This window comes from Heterodontus francisci, chromosome 23 (genome assembly GCF_036365525.1).
Source record: "Heterodontus francisci isolate sHetFra1 chromosome 23, sHetFra1.hap1, whole genome shotgun sequence".
Classification (NCBI taxonomy): domain Eukaryota; kingdom Metazoa; phylum Chordata; class Chondrichthyes; order Heterodontiformes; family Heterodontidae; genus Heterodontus; species Heterodontus francisci.
Window position 1 is genome coordinate 19,585,939 of NC_090393.1, and position 16,540 is coordinate 19,602,478.

Consider the following 16,540-nt stretch of genomic DNA (forward strand, 5'->3'; position numbering starts at 1 on the left):
ACATAATGTACAGCAAGAACTATCCTTCCAACAAAAAGTAGCAACAGTGCAATTGCAACTCAAGTTCAAAAGCAACCAAGTCGGGAAACATTAATAAGCATTTCAATGCATAAGTAATTAGAAGGAATAAATGGCATGCAAATGCAACAGTAATATTCACTGGTTGAATCTTAAACAAGATTTACGAAAATTAAATCTTGCAAGCTCCTCTGTTAGCTGAGTTGCCTGCTTTGGCTCTGAGTCAGATGAGCCAAGAGGACTGAGTTCAACATTCAATCTGTGCTAAGTCAGCAGACCTCAGCAGAGGTAGCAGATAGCTCTAATTGGCTGCTATACTAGGAATATGAAACATTAGGCAAGGCCCTGCACCCAATCACTATCAGAGACACCACATATATGGGCATCTTAGTTAGGAAAGGATTGGTTTAGGTTGTTTTGCTCCTAAATGGTTGAACAACCTGCTAATGCAATTGAGAGTTACAGATGAAGACAACTTGGGTTAGGTAATAGAAGGCTTCCAGAAGCCAAGCAACATCACCCCAGTAAGTCATTACATTCAGGAGATTCAAGGAAAAGACTGGAGAAAAATAAAAAAGCGTTTTAAGTCTCGACAGTCGCTAAAAGAACAAAAGAATGTGTAAAATAAAGCTGAAAAATTCTGATGTTTTTCTTCTCCCATCCACTTTTACTTACTTTTCTTCCCTCCACCCATACAACCTGCACCTAGGCATCTGCTAAAGAGCTCTGTAATTGGCTTGAGAGGAAAAGAAAAGTGAAAAGCCTTTGACCCACCAGCATCCTTGTGGAGGCTACAGTTAAATTCCACAAGTAGCCTTACACAGTCAGCATGGCAACATTCAGGAAACACTATGCAATGGCGACTGCAAAATTGTGCATGACTCAAGTCTGACACAAGTAGGTTGCATTTATTTTAGTGATGCACTACATAGAGAGTCAGAGTTTTACAGCACAGAAACAGGCCCTTCGGCCCAACGTGCCTGCGCTGACCATCAAGCACCCGTCCAGGGACGGCACAGTGGTTAGCACCGCAGCCTCACAGCTCCAGCGACCAGAGTTCAATTCTGGGTACTGCCTGTGTGGAGTTTGCAAGTTCTCCCTGTGTCTGCGTAGGTTTTCGACAGGTGCTCCGGTTTCCTCCCACCGAGCCAAAGACTTGCAGGTTGATAGGTAAATTGGCCATTATAAATTGCCCCAAGTATAGGTAGGTGGTAGGGGAATATAGGGACAGGTGGGAACGTAGTAAGAATATGGGATTAGTGTAGGATTAGTATAAATGGGTGGTTGATGGTCGGCACAGACTCGGTGGGCCGAAGGGCCTGCTTCAGTGCTGTATCTCTAAACAAATAAACAAACGAATCCCATTTCCCCGCACTTGGCCCATAACCTTGTATGCTATGGCATTTCAAGTGCTCATCGAAATACTTCTTAAATGTCGTGAGTGTTTCTGCCTCCACCACCCATTCAGGCAGTGTATTCCAGATTTCAACCACCCTCTGGGTGAAAACATTTTTCCTCAACTCCCCTCTAAACCTCCTGCCCCTTACATTAAATCTATGCCCCTACTTATTGATCTCTCCGCTAAGACAAAAAGTTTCTTCCTATCTATCCTATCAATGCCCCTCATAATTTTGTGCACCTCAATCAGGTCCCCCCTCAGCCTTCTCCGCTCCAAGGAAAACAACCCCAGCCTATCCAGTCTCTCTTCATAACGGAAATGCTCCACCCAGCCAACATCCTGGTGAATCTCCTCTGCATCCTCTCCATTGCAATCACATCCTTCCTACAGTGTGGTGACCAGAACTGTACACAGTACTCCACCTGTGGCCTAAGCAGCGTTTTATACAGCTCCATCATAACCTCCCTGCTCTTATATTCTACGCCTAGGCTAATAAAAGCAAGTATCCCATATGCCTTCCTAACCACCTTATCTACGTGTGCTGCTGCCTTCAGTAATCTATTGACAAGCACCCCAAGTTCCCTCTGACCCTCTGTACTCCCTAGGGTCCTACCATCCATCATATATTCCATTGCCTTGTTAGACCTCCCAAAGTGCATCACCTCACACTTCCCAGGATTAAACTCCATTTGCCACAGCTCTGCCCATCTTACCAGCCCATCTAGATCATCCTGTAATCTAAGGCTTCCCTCCACACTATTTATGACACCACCAATTTTCGATTCATCTGCGAACTTACTGATTATATACCTCCTATATTCACATCTAAATCATTAATGTACACTACAAACAGTAAGGGTCCCAGCACCGATCCCTGCAGTACACCACTGGTCATAGGCCTCCATTCGCAAAAACAACCCTCTACTACCATCACCCTCTGCCTCCTTTCACTAAGCCAATTTTGAATCCAATTTGCCAAAATTATCCTTGATCCCATGGGCTTTTACTTTCTTAACCAATCTCCCATGCAGGACCTTATCAAAAGCCTTAATAAAGTCCATGTAGACCACATCAACTTCTTTACCCTCATCGACATCTCCAGTCACCTCCTCGAAAAATTCAATCAAATTTGTTAGACAAGATCTCCCCGACAAAGCCATGCTGACTATCCCTGATCAATTCCTGCCTATCCAAGTGGAGATCCTGTGTCTCAGAATTTTTTTCCAATATTTTCCCTACCACTGACTTTAGGCTCACTGGCCTATTTATTTATTTATTTAGAGATACAGCACTGAAACAGGCCCTTCGGCCCACCGAGTCTGTGCCGACCATCAACCACCCATTTATACTAATCCTACATTAACCCCATATTCCTACCACATCCCCACCTTCCCTCAATTCCCCTACCACCTACCTATACTGGGGGCAATTTACCTATTAACCTGCAAGTCTTTGGCTGTGGGAGGAAACCGGAGCACCACGCGGTCACAGGGAGAACTTGCAAACTCCACACAGGCAGTACCCAGAATCGAACCTGGGTCACTGGAGTGGTGAGGCTGCGGTGCTAACCGCTGCGCCACTGTGCCGCCCTAATTACCTGGTTTATCCCTGCTACCCTTCTTGAATAATGTTACCACATTTATTGTCCTCCAGTCTTCTGGCATCTCTCCTGTGGCCAGAGAGGATCTGAAAATTTGTGTCAGAGCCCCTGCTATCTTCTCCCTTGCCTCACATAGCAGCCTGGGATACATCTCATCTGGGCCTGGGGATTTATCCACCTTTAAGCCCGCTAATACTTCCTCCTTTTCAATGCTAATTTGATCAAGTACATCACAAACCCCCTCCCTGATCACTACACCTACACCATCCCTCTCCATAGTGAACACAGATGAAAAATAATCGTTCAAAACCTCACCTATGTCCTCCAGCTCCACACACAGATTGCCTCTTAGATCCCTAATGGGCCCCACTTTTTCCCTGGTTATCCTCTTGCTCCCAACATACTTATAAAACACCTCAGGATTTTCCTTTATCTTGTCTGCCAGTGATTTTTCATGCCCCCTCTTCGCTCTCCTAATTACTTTAAGTACTCCTCTACACTTTCTATACTCCTTTAGGGCCTCCGCTGTTTTCAGTACTCTGAATTTGCCATACGCCTCCATTTTGTTCCTTATCCAATCCTCTATATCCCTTGACATCCAGGGTTCCCTTGATCTGTTGGTCCTACTTTTCACCTTTACAGGAACATGCTGCACCTGAACCCTCTCTATTTCCTTTCTAAATGACTCCCATTGGTCTGATGCAGACTTTCCTATAAGAAGCTGCTCCCAGTTCACTTTGGCCAGATCCTATCATATTGAAATCTGCCTTCCCCCAATTCAATACTCTTATTTCCAGTCCCTCTATGTCCTTTTCCATAACAACCTTAAATCTTAGAGTTATGGTCACTATCCCCGAAATGCTCCCCCACTGCCACTTCTACCACTTGTCCGGCTTCATTCCCTAGGATTAAGTCCAGTACCGCTCCTCCTCTGGTAGCACTCTCTTCATGCTGGCTCAAAAAGCTCTCCTGAATGCCCCCTTTACGCCTTTTGCACTAATACTATCCCCTCTAATATAGGGGAAGTTGAAATCCCCTATTACCCTATTATTTTTTCACCACTGAGATTTGCCTACATATCTGCTCCTCTATCACTGACTGACTGTTTGGAGGCCTGTAGTACACTCCCAGCCAAGTGATAGCCCCCTTTTTGTTTTTAAGTTCTACCCATATGGCCTCATTAGAGGAATCTTCTAAAGATATCATCCCTCCTTACTGCAGTAATTAACTCCTCAATCAACAGTGCAATGCTACTTCCTCAAATACACCCTCCCCTATCATGTCTGAAGATTCTATACCCTGGGATATTAAGCTGCCAGTCCTGCCCTTCCCTCAACCATGTCTCAGTGATAGAAATATCATATTCCCATGTGTTAATCAATGCCCTCAATTCATCAGCCTTACTAGTAAGACTCCTTGCATTAAAATAGGTACAATCCAGCCTTGCATTATTTGCTTGAACCTTAACAAGTCTACAGTTACTCTACCCTCCAGACTGACTTAGTTCACATTTATATCTGATTGTACATCACCTACTACTGTGCTTCCACTCTGTATCCCATCCCTCTGCCAAATTAGTTTAACCCCCCCCCACCCCCACAACAGCACTAGCAAACCTCCCAGCAAGGATGCTGGTCCCTTTCCATTTCAGGTGCAACCCCATCCATCTTATACAGTATCAATATAACCCTTAAATTTACCAACATGTGCTTGTTTAAGTAAAATGGCTATTATACACATGCAAGGCTGCAACTCTTTTAGGTATAAATTACCAAATTGTTAAATGTAGTAGATTAGACAGTGGCCAGCTGAGTGTTTAAGATTCTTACAGTTCAGCAGTTCCACAGCATACCAATTATGATGCAAATTCCTACAGTAGCTGAACAGGAGTACTTAACATTTAACAGAAGTTAAAAGTTAAAAAGTGAAAAACATTACTGGAGCATTCATGCGCTAATGCATTATCGAGAGCTTAAATTTAAAGCTTCAAAAAGGTAGGCTTGACCATTTTCCTACTAAATATGAATTGCTGCAACACAATGATAGGCAGTTACAAGTCTGCACACACAAACTGAGATTTTGTTTCTGTAAAACAATGTGGAATGACATGAGCCACATTAAAGGTCTGCTACCCGACTCGAACCCAACGACGTGTTGGGTTTGGGTCAGGTCGGGTCGCACTCTCAGGTCTATCACCAATTCAGGTAAGTGACTTTAATGTTAATTTACTTTTTGGACTTTAAAGGTAGTTTTGCCACAGTTAATTTAAGCTTGTGCAGGTAAAGAACAAAGTGAAAAACGGAAGGTAGGTTAACTCATGGTCAGGTCGGGCGCAGGAAAAAATGGAAGGGCTCAGGCCAGGTCTCATTTGCAGACCCGAGCAGGCCTTTAAGCCACATTCCACTACTTCATGCCACCCAAAGTGAAATGAAAACTTTGAAACCCAAACAATTGAACTTGAGTGCACCTTAAAAATCAATTTTAATTGTTGGTGTATCAGAACATTTTAATTTATAATATTTCAAATAAATCACATTACAAAACATGTCAGCAAACATTGTAAAACAGCAACACAACCACTATCCAAGACATTGTGTTATGCACAGCATGGAACTGAGACAGTATCCGCTCTAAATTAAACAAACCCAACTCCAAGGTTTTGAGTACTGGCACAGATTTATACCCCATCTTCACATAACTGACCAATGGGAGGCAAAGAGAAAGGGCAATTATCCAAAGTATGAACCTTCCCCATTTACAATCGTACTACAAAAATTAAGAATCAGACTTGCACTTAAAACTTCTTCTCTTTGACCAAGCCATAACCTTGCTCATAAGACACAAGATGATACCTGCAACACTTTTGAAGTTATTGCAGTAAGATCAGCTGGCTGAGATATGTGGAAATATTTACTGCAAGATGCAATGCAGTTTTAAAAAAAATAGTTTTGATGTGGGCTGGTCTGTTAGGAGGTAAAGGAACAATTATTGGGAACTCTCTTTTAGCTACTGTCAACTTCAGTATATACTGTAGTTAAAAAGAAAAAAAAATGCTGGAAATCAAATAAAAACAGTCGGGGTTGGTCAGTCAGCATCTGAAAAGGGGTACTTTCCCAGATAATCCAGGTAATTTCAGCAGGTAGCTTAGCATCTGTGGCAGGGAAAATTTTAAAGTCTTTAATTAAGGTTGAAATTACCACATATCCAGATAAATAGAAAATATTTCAAAATAGCAACCATGCATTTCAAACTGGACAACTGTGCTGAACAAACCTCAGAATTCAATGAGGAGGTAACAGCTGCAGTAATTGGGGGAAATGTACATGTAAAAGCTAAGGGGCAATAATAAACCTATATAAGATCTCAACAGACCTAGGAACAGATCCAACTATATCTGTTTGACATTTCTAATTTCCCAACGTTTTGAACTTTCAGAATGTTATTGTCCAGTTAAGGCTAAATTATGGCCTATAAACACAAAGTTTCATGCTATGGGTCAATCTATTGTATCGAAGAAAGTTTCCATACTTGGTGCTTAACTTTCAAACTCAATTTACAATACGAGTATTTATAATCACATGAGACTAGGTTAGATTGAACAAGTCAATAAAGTAATAAGGTTGAAGGGAATTTTGTTAAATCTGTATAATTACTACAGAATTCTCTTCATATGCTTTGACTACAAACTAAACGGATGAAAAAAATCACACTACCGTGCTCAATTACTTCAAACCCAAAGTTACTGAGGATTCCCCCCATCTCTATTCTCTACAGTGTTTGTTTGGTAATGGGCATGCTATTAAAAATGTTCCAAGCACGTATAAGAAGCATAAAGCTGGCAGAAAAGAATCCATTTGCCCCCATCTTCTCCACCCCTGGCTGCCAAGCACTGCCACAAGCAGACTGCATGAGGAGAATGCTATTGGAATAGAAACCTGTTGTTTACCTGTACCTTCAATGTCTCCCCCTGCAGGGAGCTGTCACTATCATCATGGTCATCAGGTTTGATCAGAATCGTGTTACTGAGGAGGTGATTCTGCACTGCCATCAAATAACGCAGGCAGGGCGATGCAACCTGTCAGAGGGAAGGGGGGAGAGAGGAGAAGATAGAAAAAGAGAGCAGGGAGAGCATATGCAAACATTATGCATTGGCTTTGTTTTAAACATGCAAAATACTGGAACTGTGCAAAAATAATGATATAGATATTAAAAACCATTATTGTAGACACAAAATTCAAGTTGCGATTTTATCAAAATGCTATTAATCTTTCCACAGAAGGTTACAATGTATTTTGTTGCCAAGTTAATATTTTAAAAGTGGAGATATTTCACTCTGTCTACATGCATGTTTGTATATTATACAATGATAGAACTCTGTACAACAACTGTAGATTAGATGCAGGTAGGGTAGCCATGCATTTGTAACACTGATGTCATCGCCAATATGTTAATAATTTTGTTAAGCACCCCACATACAAAATTTGTTCAACACATGGGATCACTAAGGAATGTACTTGTAAAGTCAACAACTTGTAGAAGCCAGTGGCATCTGACAATTCACATACTATCCTAGTCCTCATTCCCTTAAGTAAAATTAACTACAGTTTGGACTTGTTTTCCAAGTATCATATTTATGTATCGCTGAAAATAGAGGCAAGTTGTCCAAGCTTTTTGTCTTGTACTCATCAGGGCAATCCACAAGAATACCAATGTAAGGGAAAATAACTTTATACTGTATGAGAAGAGGGCGCTGATTGGTTGGCAAGTGAACTCTGATGGGTAGAGGCATTGCCATGGAGAATGCACCAGTTTATGGTGACCGACAGTTAACTGCCAAGCTTTGTTTGACATTTAAACCAGGCAGCTTGACTCTGGTCAAGGCATTGCCCTGAAAAATGAACTAGTGAATGGCTGTCAGATATTTTGTTTAGCTGAAACAGGTGCAACGTGTGTACATGTTCTGTCTGCAAAGAACAGGGCCCTGTGCATTAATACATGTAGCTTCCAGTACGTGCAAATATGCCACGCTGTGAGCCCCACTGACAATCTTAAACTGGTCAGTGTAATTCTTAGCACACTGAGGATTATTTAGCAAATGTTGGCCAATCGCAGAATCACACCTAATGTTGGACACTGTGTTTTGAGTTTTGCAAGCACGGGCTGGTTGGTTACGGCCTGTACCTTGCCCGTTGCGAACAGTGAAAGGGACATGTTTGATATGGTCCGCCAGACTTTGGGATGTATGGCCTGCATACCTAGCATCAAACTGGCATTGAAATTCATATAACTGGTGAAGCTAGCTGTTTCACGCTGCTACTATGCAGTAGCAACAGGTGTGGTGTTCGTCACTAACAGGATGCTGCCGTCAAGCCAAAAAGGCGTCCTGCCCATTACAGCATGGCTACCCGACCCGAACCCGATGGCGTGTCAGGTTCGGGTCGGGTCTCTCTTCTGAGTCCGGCATTCGGGCTCAGGCCGGGTCGGACACAGTGGCAGTGCTGCCTGTAGGTCAAGGAGGGAAAGGGAAGTAAGAGTAAGCGTCATTAATTTCTGGTAGTCGTGTCGGGTTGGGGTTAGATGTGGTCAGGTCGGGCCTGGGTAGGGTTTACATTGTATACCCAAGCAGGTCTTTACTGCCCATCACACAATTGAGTAATGTGATGTACGAATTTCAATGCCAGCGTAATGCTAGGTACACAGGCCATACGTCCCAAAGACTGGCGATCATATCAAACAGCATGTCCCTTCCACTGCTCGCAACGGGCAAGGTATAGACTGTAACCAACCAGCCCACGCTTGCAAAACTCAAAACACTGTCTGACATCAAATGTGATTCCGCGATTGGACAACATTTGCTAAATAATCCTCAGTGTGCTAAGAATTATGCTGACAACCAATTTAAGATTGTCAGTAGGGCTCGCATTGTGGTACATTTGTGCATACTGAAGCTACATATATTAAATACACAGGGCCCTGTTCTTTGCAGACAATGCACGTACACACATTGTGCCTGTTTCAGCTAAACAAAATAAGTGACAGCCATTCACTAGTTCATTTTTCAGGGCAATGCCTTGACCAGAGTCAAGCTGCCTGGTTTAAATGTCAAACAAAGCTTGGCAGTTAACTGTCAGTCACCATAAACTGGTACATTCGCCATGGCAACACCTCTACCAGAGTTCACTTACCAACCAATCAGCACACTCTTCTCATGCAGTATAAAGTTGTTTTCCCTTACATTGGTATTCTTTCAGATTGTCCTGATGAATGCAAGATGAAAAGCTTCGACAACATGTCTCTATTTTCTGTGGTACTCAAGTTTTGTACTACCAAACGAGTATTTCACATTTTTCCTTGTACAAAAAAGTTTAATAGCGCATGCTCAGCTTTTTCTTTGACATCCTAGTGTCCAAGAGTCACAGTTGTGCATGGTTTATTCTCATCATCACGCTGAGGCTGTGACACCCATGCAGTCAGACATGAAGGTGTAATTAACCATTGCAATTGTGTTAAAGGTAGCTGTAAAACTAGCATCACTCCCCCACTGTACTGATATGACCACCCAAACCAGGAGAGTTTGAGCCTCTTTTGCATTATTTTCTTTATACCACCACATTTTTCTCCATGCAGAGCTTTTGTCTTCACATAACTAAGAGAACAGCACAAACAAGCCATAGAAGGTCTCAAAACTGTTAAGCCAAACAGTGGTCTGCTGTTAGGCAATAGTACTAGGGCACCAAAGAGATGGCCTATTGCACATCAGTTCATCCTACCAGGTGAGGCATGTGTCTTTAACACAGCACATTGAACTGATCAGCTGAGCAGAGCATACTGGTCCAGAATATAACTGAAGCAGCCTTACTTTATGCAAACTGTACTGGCAGAGAATCAACTAGCTAGTGGGGACACCACTGCTATTCACATTTAATTACTCACTGGCACTGTAGCAAGAAGCCTGAGAAATTCTTCTTTAGAAACTGTTTGGCACTTTGCGATAAGAATGCAGGAGTCTTGCACCACAATCTTCAGGATATAATGCAGTAGTTCATCATTCAGCCTGGAGGCAAGAACCAGGAAAGAAATGAGACAGAAAATACAACATATATGTGGTGGGGATGTTGAGCATGTGGCCTACAAGTTCCTTTGAACAAACCTACCAAAATCCTACCAGTTCCCTGCACAAAGGTGACTCCAGCAGTATTAAAATGCCTTATGATTTAAATGGCCAATCCATCCCAGCATACTTTCGTTTAGGATATTAGTTATAGCAATAGCAGAGAAAAGGGAAAATCTTAATTTTGGTCTTTATGTGTGAACCAACTGTTTGAAATACAAGGACACAAAGTGTTAAAACATCCAGGTCTAGAAAAAGGCTCATACCCTGATGAGAACTGGCATCACACACCACAGTGAAAGATAAATATTGGCCTATTCACTTACTGTATTATAAACAAAGCTTGTAGAAGATAGACAAAGGCCGAAAAATTTACAAGTGGAATGAACATTTAAAAATGCAGCCTCAGCTAAACATGTAACCTATGTACTACACGTCACAGCTGTATTACAGGACAAGAAAAGAACCAGTTTCCCCTCTAAGGCCAGAGCATTCTTGGAGTGGTCGAGGTACATAGCCAACTTGGATGGCTTGGAGCTGGTTGTTCCGTGAGTTGAAAACATGGGATGTATGGGAACCAGGTTGGATTATTTGCATGTCATCCTATCATTTCATACAACACTGTAGAACAGTTAATATGAAATCTAAAACTATTAATAATGTAATACAAGAAAGTTTAATTATAAAAATACTAGGGTATGAATTACAAGGGGAAGTATTATTGCAGGATTAACAATTTGTTGCAATGGTAATCACAAACAAACTTCTCCAACAAGCAGCTTTGGACTTCAGCTCTTTGAAGTCCCCAGTACTAGATGACTGGTAAAGGAATGATGGATTTTAAGCGATCCTTCAGGATAAGAATTTAGGAGTAGGGGGAGGGGTGAGAGAATGTGGAGAACTTGCACTGTGTACACGCATTGGGATCTCACTCTTTGGCAAGTACACACGTGGGCCTTGTTTGCAGATGCTGTTTCCATGTGCTTGTGTACTAGGATCTCCTGTTAATGCACAAGCATATGTGGCCTATTCATTGATTTCAACACGTTTTGGGTCCCCAATTCCGAATGATACCCCTCCTTCCAAGAACTTTGATAATATTAGTACATCAAGCATACTTAAAGAAAAGGTTCTGTATTTTTTTTTAAAAACTTAATAGGAAATCTCATGACTCTCCCCTTCTATTCCCCAGCAGACTGCGCAACCCTTTACAGCCAGTACAGCAGGAAAGTTGGGAGCATGGAGTTATCTGTTAACACTGTCAGCATAACTCAATAGATAATGATGATTTTGAGCTAGTTAAGTATCAGTTTTCTATCCACAAGACAGACAAAGCACCTACTTTCCTGCGCCAACTTCTACAGGATGTGCAGGAATGTGCAAGGGAATCTTGTGGGACAGGTTGACAACTTTTCACCTTTTCTGTAGCTTTTCAAGCTGCACACCCTGAAATTTAGTTGAGTGTGCAGAGGAGCATGTCTGCAGCATCCACTAATGCTGTTCTACAGGCAGTGAAGAATTAGTGAACCCAACACTGGGATAGTATAACCTTTTGAAACTGAATTACTGCATTGACAGCATCAATTACTAACTACGTTATACATCCCTAGGATTTATTAGGCACTTGATCAGTTCACCCACATATTTTCTCTAATGGAAAGAATGCTGGCGTACAAGTATAACTGAACCGGCGTACCTGTAATGATCGTCATCCTCACTCCCAAATCGATTGTTCTGTAGCTGTTCAGCCAAATTAATCAAGATAATGTCCCGTAACTGGCAAAGGCCACTGTTTCTTTCGCCTGCAACAACAAAGAACTGTTTGAAACGGTTGGTCTCAGGTAAATAAAAAAAAAAAATCAGCAATTGTCACTTAGATAAGATATTACTATCTTACCCCTGGACCTAGACTTTATATTGGGTTGCCACCAGTTCTGGTCAGAGTTTTTAAACCAGGATTTCTGAAAACTTTCAAGATAGACCCAGTGCAATAAAAGCCAGATATATTTAAAATGCTTCAACTTATTTCTGCTCCATGATGTGCTGGCATTAATTATAGGGGCAAATATTGTTCTAAATTCCCTCTCCACCAATCCCCTTTCATTCTCAAACGATTGAAGTGGCAGAGCTTGCTACAACGTCCTGAGCAACAATTACTACCAACTCGTGATCACTTAAACATAGAGTCAGAGTTATACAGCAGAGAAACAGGCCCGACGACCCAATGCGTCTGCGCCGACCATCAAGCACCCATCCAATCTAATCCCATTTTCCCACACTTGGCCCATTGCCTTGTATGCTATGGCGTTTTAAGTGCTCATCTAAATACTTCTTAAATGTTGAGGGTTCCTGCCTCTACCACCCATAAAGGCAGTGTGTTCCAGATTCCAACCACACTCTGGGTGAAAACATATTTCCTCAACTCCCCTCTAAACCTCCTGCTCCTCACCTTAAATCTATGCCCCCTGGTTATTGACCCCTCCACTAAGGGAAAAAGTTTCTTCCCATCTATCCGATTAATGCCCCTCATAATTTTGTATACCTCAATCAGGTCCCCCCTCAGCCTTCTCTGCTCCAAGGAAAACAACCCCAGCCCACCCAGTTTCTCTTCATAACTGAAATGCTCCAGACCAGGCAACATCCTGGTGAATCTCCTCTGCACCTTCTCCAGTGCAATCACATCCTTCCTATAATGTGACCAGAACTGTACGCAGTACTCCAGCTGTAGCCAAACCAGCGTTTTATACAGCTCTAACATAACCTCCCTGCTCCTATATGCCTTAGCTAATAAAGGAAAGTATCCCGTATGCCTTCCTAACCGCCTTATACCTGTGCTGCTGCCTTCAGTGATCTATGGACAAGTACACCAAGGTCCCTCTGACCCTCTGTACTTCCTTGGGTCCTACCATCCATTTTATACACCCTTGCCTTGTTAGTCTTCCCAAAGTGCATCACCTCACACTTCTCAGGATTAAATTCCATTTGCCACTACTTCACCCATTTTACTAGTCCAACTATATTGTCCTGTAATCTAAGGCTTTCCTCCTCACTATTTACGACACCAATTTTCGTGTTAACTTACTGATCATACCTGCTATATTCACGTCTAAATCATTAATGTACACTGCAAACAGTAAGGGTCCCAGCACCGATCCCTGCAGTAAACCACTGGTCACAGGCCTCCATTCGCAAAAACAATCTTCGACCATCACCCTCTGCCTCCTTCCACCAAGCCAATTTTGGATCCAATTTGCCAAATTACCCTGGATCCCATGGGCTCTTACCATCTTAACCAATCTCCCAGTCAGGACCTTATCAAAAGCCTTACTGAAGCCCATGTAGACTACATCAACTGCTTTACCCTCGTCTACACACCTAGCCACCTCCTCGAAAAATTCTATCAAATTTGTTAGACACAATCTCCCCCTGACAAAGCCATGCTGACTATCCCTATCTCTCCAACTGGAGCTTAATCCTGTGTCTCAGAATTTTTTCCAATAGTTTCCCTACCACTGATGTTAGACTCACTGTCCCGTAATTACCTGGTTTATCCCTACTACCCTTCTTGAATAATGGTACCACATTCGCTGTCCTCCAATCGTCTGGTACCTCGCCTGTGGCCAGAGAGGATTTGAAAATTTGTGTCAGAGCCCCTGCTATCTCCTACCTTGTCTCACATAGCAGCCTGGGATACATCTCATCTGGGCCTGGAGATTTATCCACCTTTAAGCCCGCTAATACGGCCTCCTTTTCAATGGTAATTTGTTCAACTTTATCACAATCCTCCTCCCTGATCACTACACCAACATCGTCCTTCTCTCGTGAACACAGATGAAAAGTGATCATTCAAAACCTTACCTATGTCCTCCGGTTCCACACACAGATTGCCACTTTGGTCCTTAATGGCCCCACACTTTCTTTGGTTATCCTCTTGCCTTTAATATACTTCTAAAATGCCTTGGGATTTTCCTTTATCTTGTCTGCCAGTGATTTTCATGGCCCCTCTTTGCTCTCCTAATTACTTTAAGTACCCCACTACACTTTCTATACTCCTCCAGGGCCTCCGCTGTTTTCAGCACTCCGAATCTGCCATAAGCCTAATTTTTTTTCCTGATCCAATCCTCTATATCCCTTGACATCCAGGGTTCCCTTGATCTGTTGGTCCTACTCTTCACCTTTACAGGAAGATGTTGGACCTGAACTCTCACTATTTCCTTTCTGAATGACTCCCACTGGTCTGATGTAGACTTTCCTACAAGAAGCTGCTCCCAGTCCACTTTGGCCAGATCGTGTTTTATCATATTGAAATTTGTCTTCCCCCAATTCAGTACTTTTATTTCCAGTCCCTCCAAGTCCTTTTCCATAACTACCTTAAATCTTAGAGTTATGGTCACTATCCCCGAAATGCTCCCCCACTGCCACTTCTACTACTTGTCTGGCTTCATTCCCCAGGATTAGGTCCAGTACCACCCCTCCTCTTGTAGGACTCTCTACATGCCTGCTCAAAAAGCTCTCCTGAATGCCCCCTTTACCCCTTTTGCACTAATACTATCCCCTCTAATATGGGGGAGTGGAGGGGGGGGGGGGGGGGAAACGCTGAAATCTCCTATTATTACCCTATTATTTTTGCACCTCTCTGAGATTTGCCTACATACCTGCTTCTCTATCTCTCCCTGACTGTTTGGAGGCCTGTAGTCCACTCCCAGCCAAGTGATTGCCCCCTTTTTGTTTTTAAGTTCTACCCATATGGCCTCATTAGAGGAACCTTCTAAAGATATCATCCCTCCTTACTGCAGTAATTGACTCCTCAATCAACAGTGCAATGCCACCTCCTCTTTTACACCCTCCCCTATCATGTCTGAAGATTCTATACCCTGGGATAATGAGCTGCCAGTCCTGCCCTTCCCTCAATCATATCTCAGTGATAGCAATATCACCATATTCCCATGTGTTAACGCCCTCAATTCATCTGCCTTACTAGCAAGACTCCTTGCGTTAAAATAGATACAATCTAGCCTTGCATTATTCGCTTGTGCCTCAACAGATCTATATTTACTCTGCCCTCCAGACTGACTTAGTTTCTCTTCTATATTTGATTGTACCTCCATTCTGTATCCCATTCCCCCTGCCAAATTAGTTTAAACCTACCCCCCTCCCCCAACAGCACTAGCAAACCTCCCAGCAAGGATGTTGGTCCCATTCCAGTTTAGGTGCAACCCCTGCAACTTGTACAGATCCCACCTTCGCCAGAAAGAGGCCCAGTGATCCAGGAAACTAAAGCCCTCCCTCCTGCACCATCTCTTCAGCCACGCATTCATCTGCTCTAACCTCCTATTCCTATACTCACTAACACGTGGCACCGAGAGAAACCTAGAGATTACAACCTTTAGAGGTCCTACTTTTTAATCTGCTACCTAGCTCCCTAAAATTCTTGATGCAGGACCTCATCCCTCTTGCTACGTCATTGGTACCAATATGGACCACGATCTCCGGCTGTGCACCTTCACCCTCCAGAGTACTCTAACTGCTCGGTGATATCCATGACCCTTGCACCAGGGAGGCAACATACCATCCTGGAATCACTTCTGTGACCACAAAAACACCTATACCTATTACTCTAACCATAGAATCCCCTACCACTATTGCCCTCTTGTCCCTTTTTCTCCATCCCAGCACAGGTGAGTTTTTATTTTAATTCACGGGATGTGGGCGTCACTGGCCAGGCCAACATTTATTGCCCTTCAGAAGGTGGTGGTGAGCTGCCTTCTTGAACCGCTGCAGTCCATTTGGGGTAGGTACGCCCACAGTGCTGTTAGGAAGGGAGTTGCAGGATTTTGACCCAACGCCTGTGAAGGAATGGCGATATAGTTCCAAGTCAGGATGGTGTGTGACTTGGAGGGGAACTTGCAAGTGGTGCTGTTCCCAAGTATTTGCTGCCCTAGTCCTTCTAGTTGGTAGAGGTTGCGGGTTTGGAAAGTGCTGTCTAAGGAACCTTGGTGCATTTCTGCAGTGCATCCTGTAGATGGTACACACTTCTGCCACTGTGCGTCAGGGGTAGAGGGAGTGAATGTTTGTAGATGGGGTGCCAATCAAGCGGGCTGCTTTGTCCTGGATGGTGTCGAGCTTCTTGAGTTTTGTTGGAGCTGCGCCCATCCAGGCAAGTGGAGAGTTTTCCATCACACTCCTGACTTGTGCCTTGTAGATGGTGGACAGGCTTTGGGGAGTCAGGAGTTACTCGCCGCAGGATTCCTAGCCTCTGACCTGCTCTTGTAGCCACTGTATTTATATTGCTACTCCAGTTCAGTTTCTGGTCAGTGGTGGCCCTAGGATGTTGATAGTGGGGGATTCAGCAATGGTAATGCCATTGAATGTCAAGGGGAGATGGTTAGATTCTCTCTTGTTGGAGATGGTC

The 16,540-nt window shown here is 43.2% G+C and overlaps 1 protein-coding gene across 1 annotated transcript in view; it reads right to left on the reverse strand.

Moving 5' to 3' along the window:
* LOC137382906 (probable E3 ubiquitin-protein ligase HECTD4) overlaps positions 1-16,540 on the reverse strand; it is a 361,123-nt gene that overhangs the window by 157,926 nt on the left and 186,657 nt on the right. The window contains exons 15-17 of the mRNA XM_068055483.1: positions 11,825-11,930; positions 9,951-10,071; positions 6,964-7,092 (exon numbers count right to left, since the gene is read on the reverse strand). Of these exons, the coding sequence (XP_067911584.1) occupies positions 6,964-7,092; positions 9,951-10,071; positions 11,825-11,930 (356 nt within the window). The remainder of the gene's footprint in view (positions 1-6,963; positions 7,093-9,950; positions 10,072-11,824; positions 11,931-16,540) is intronic.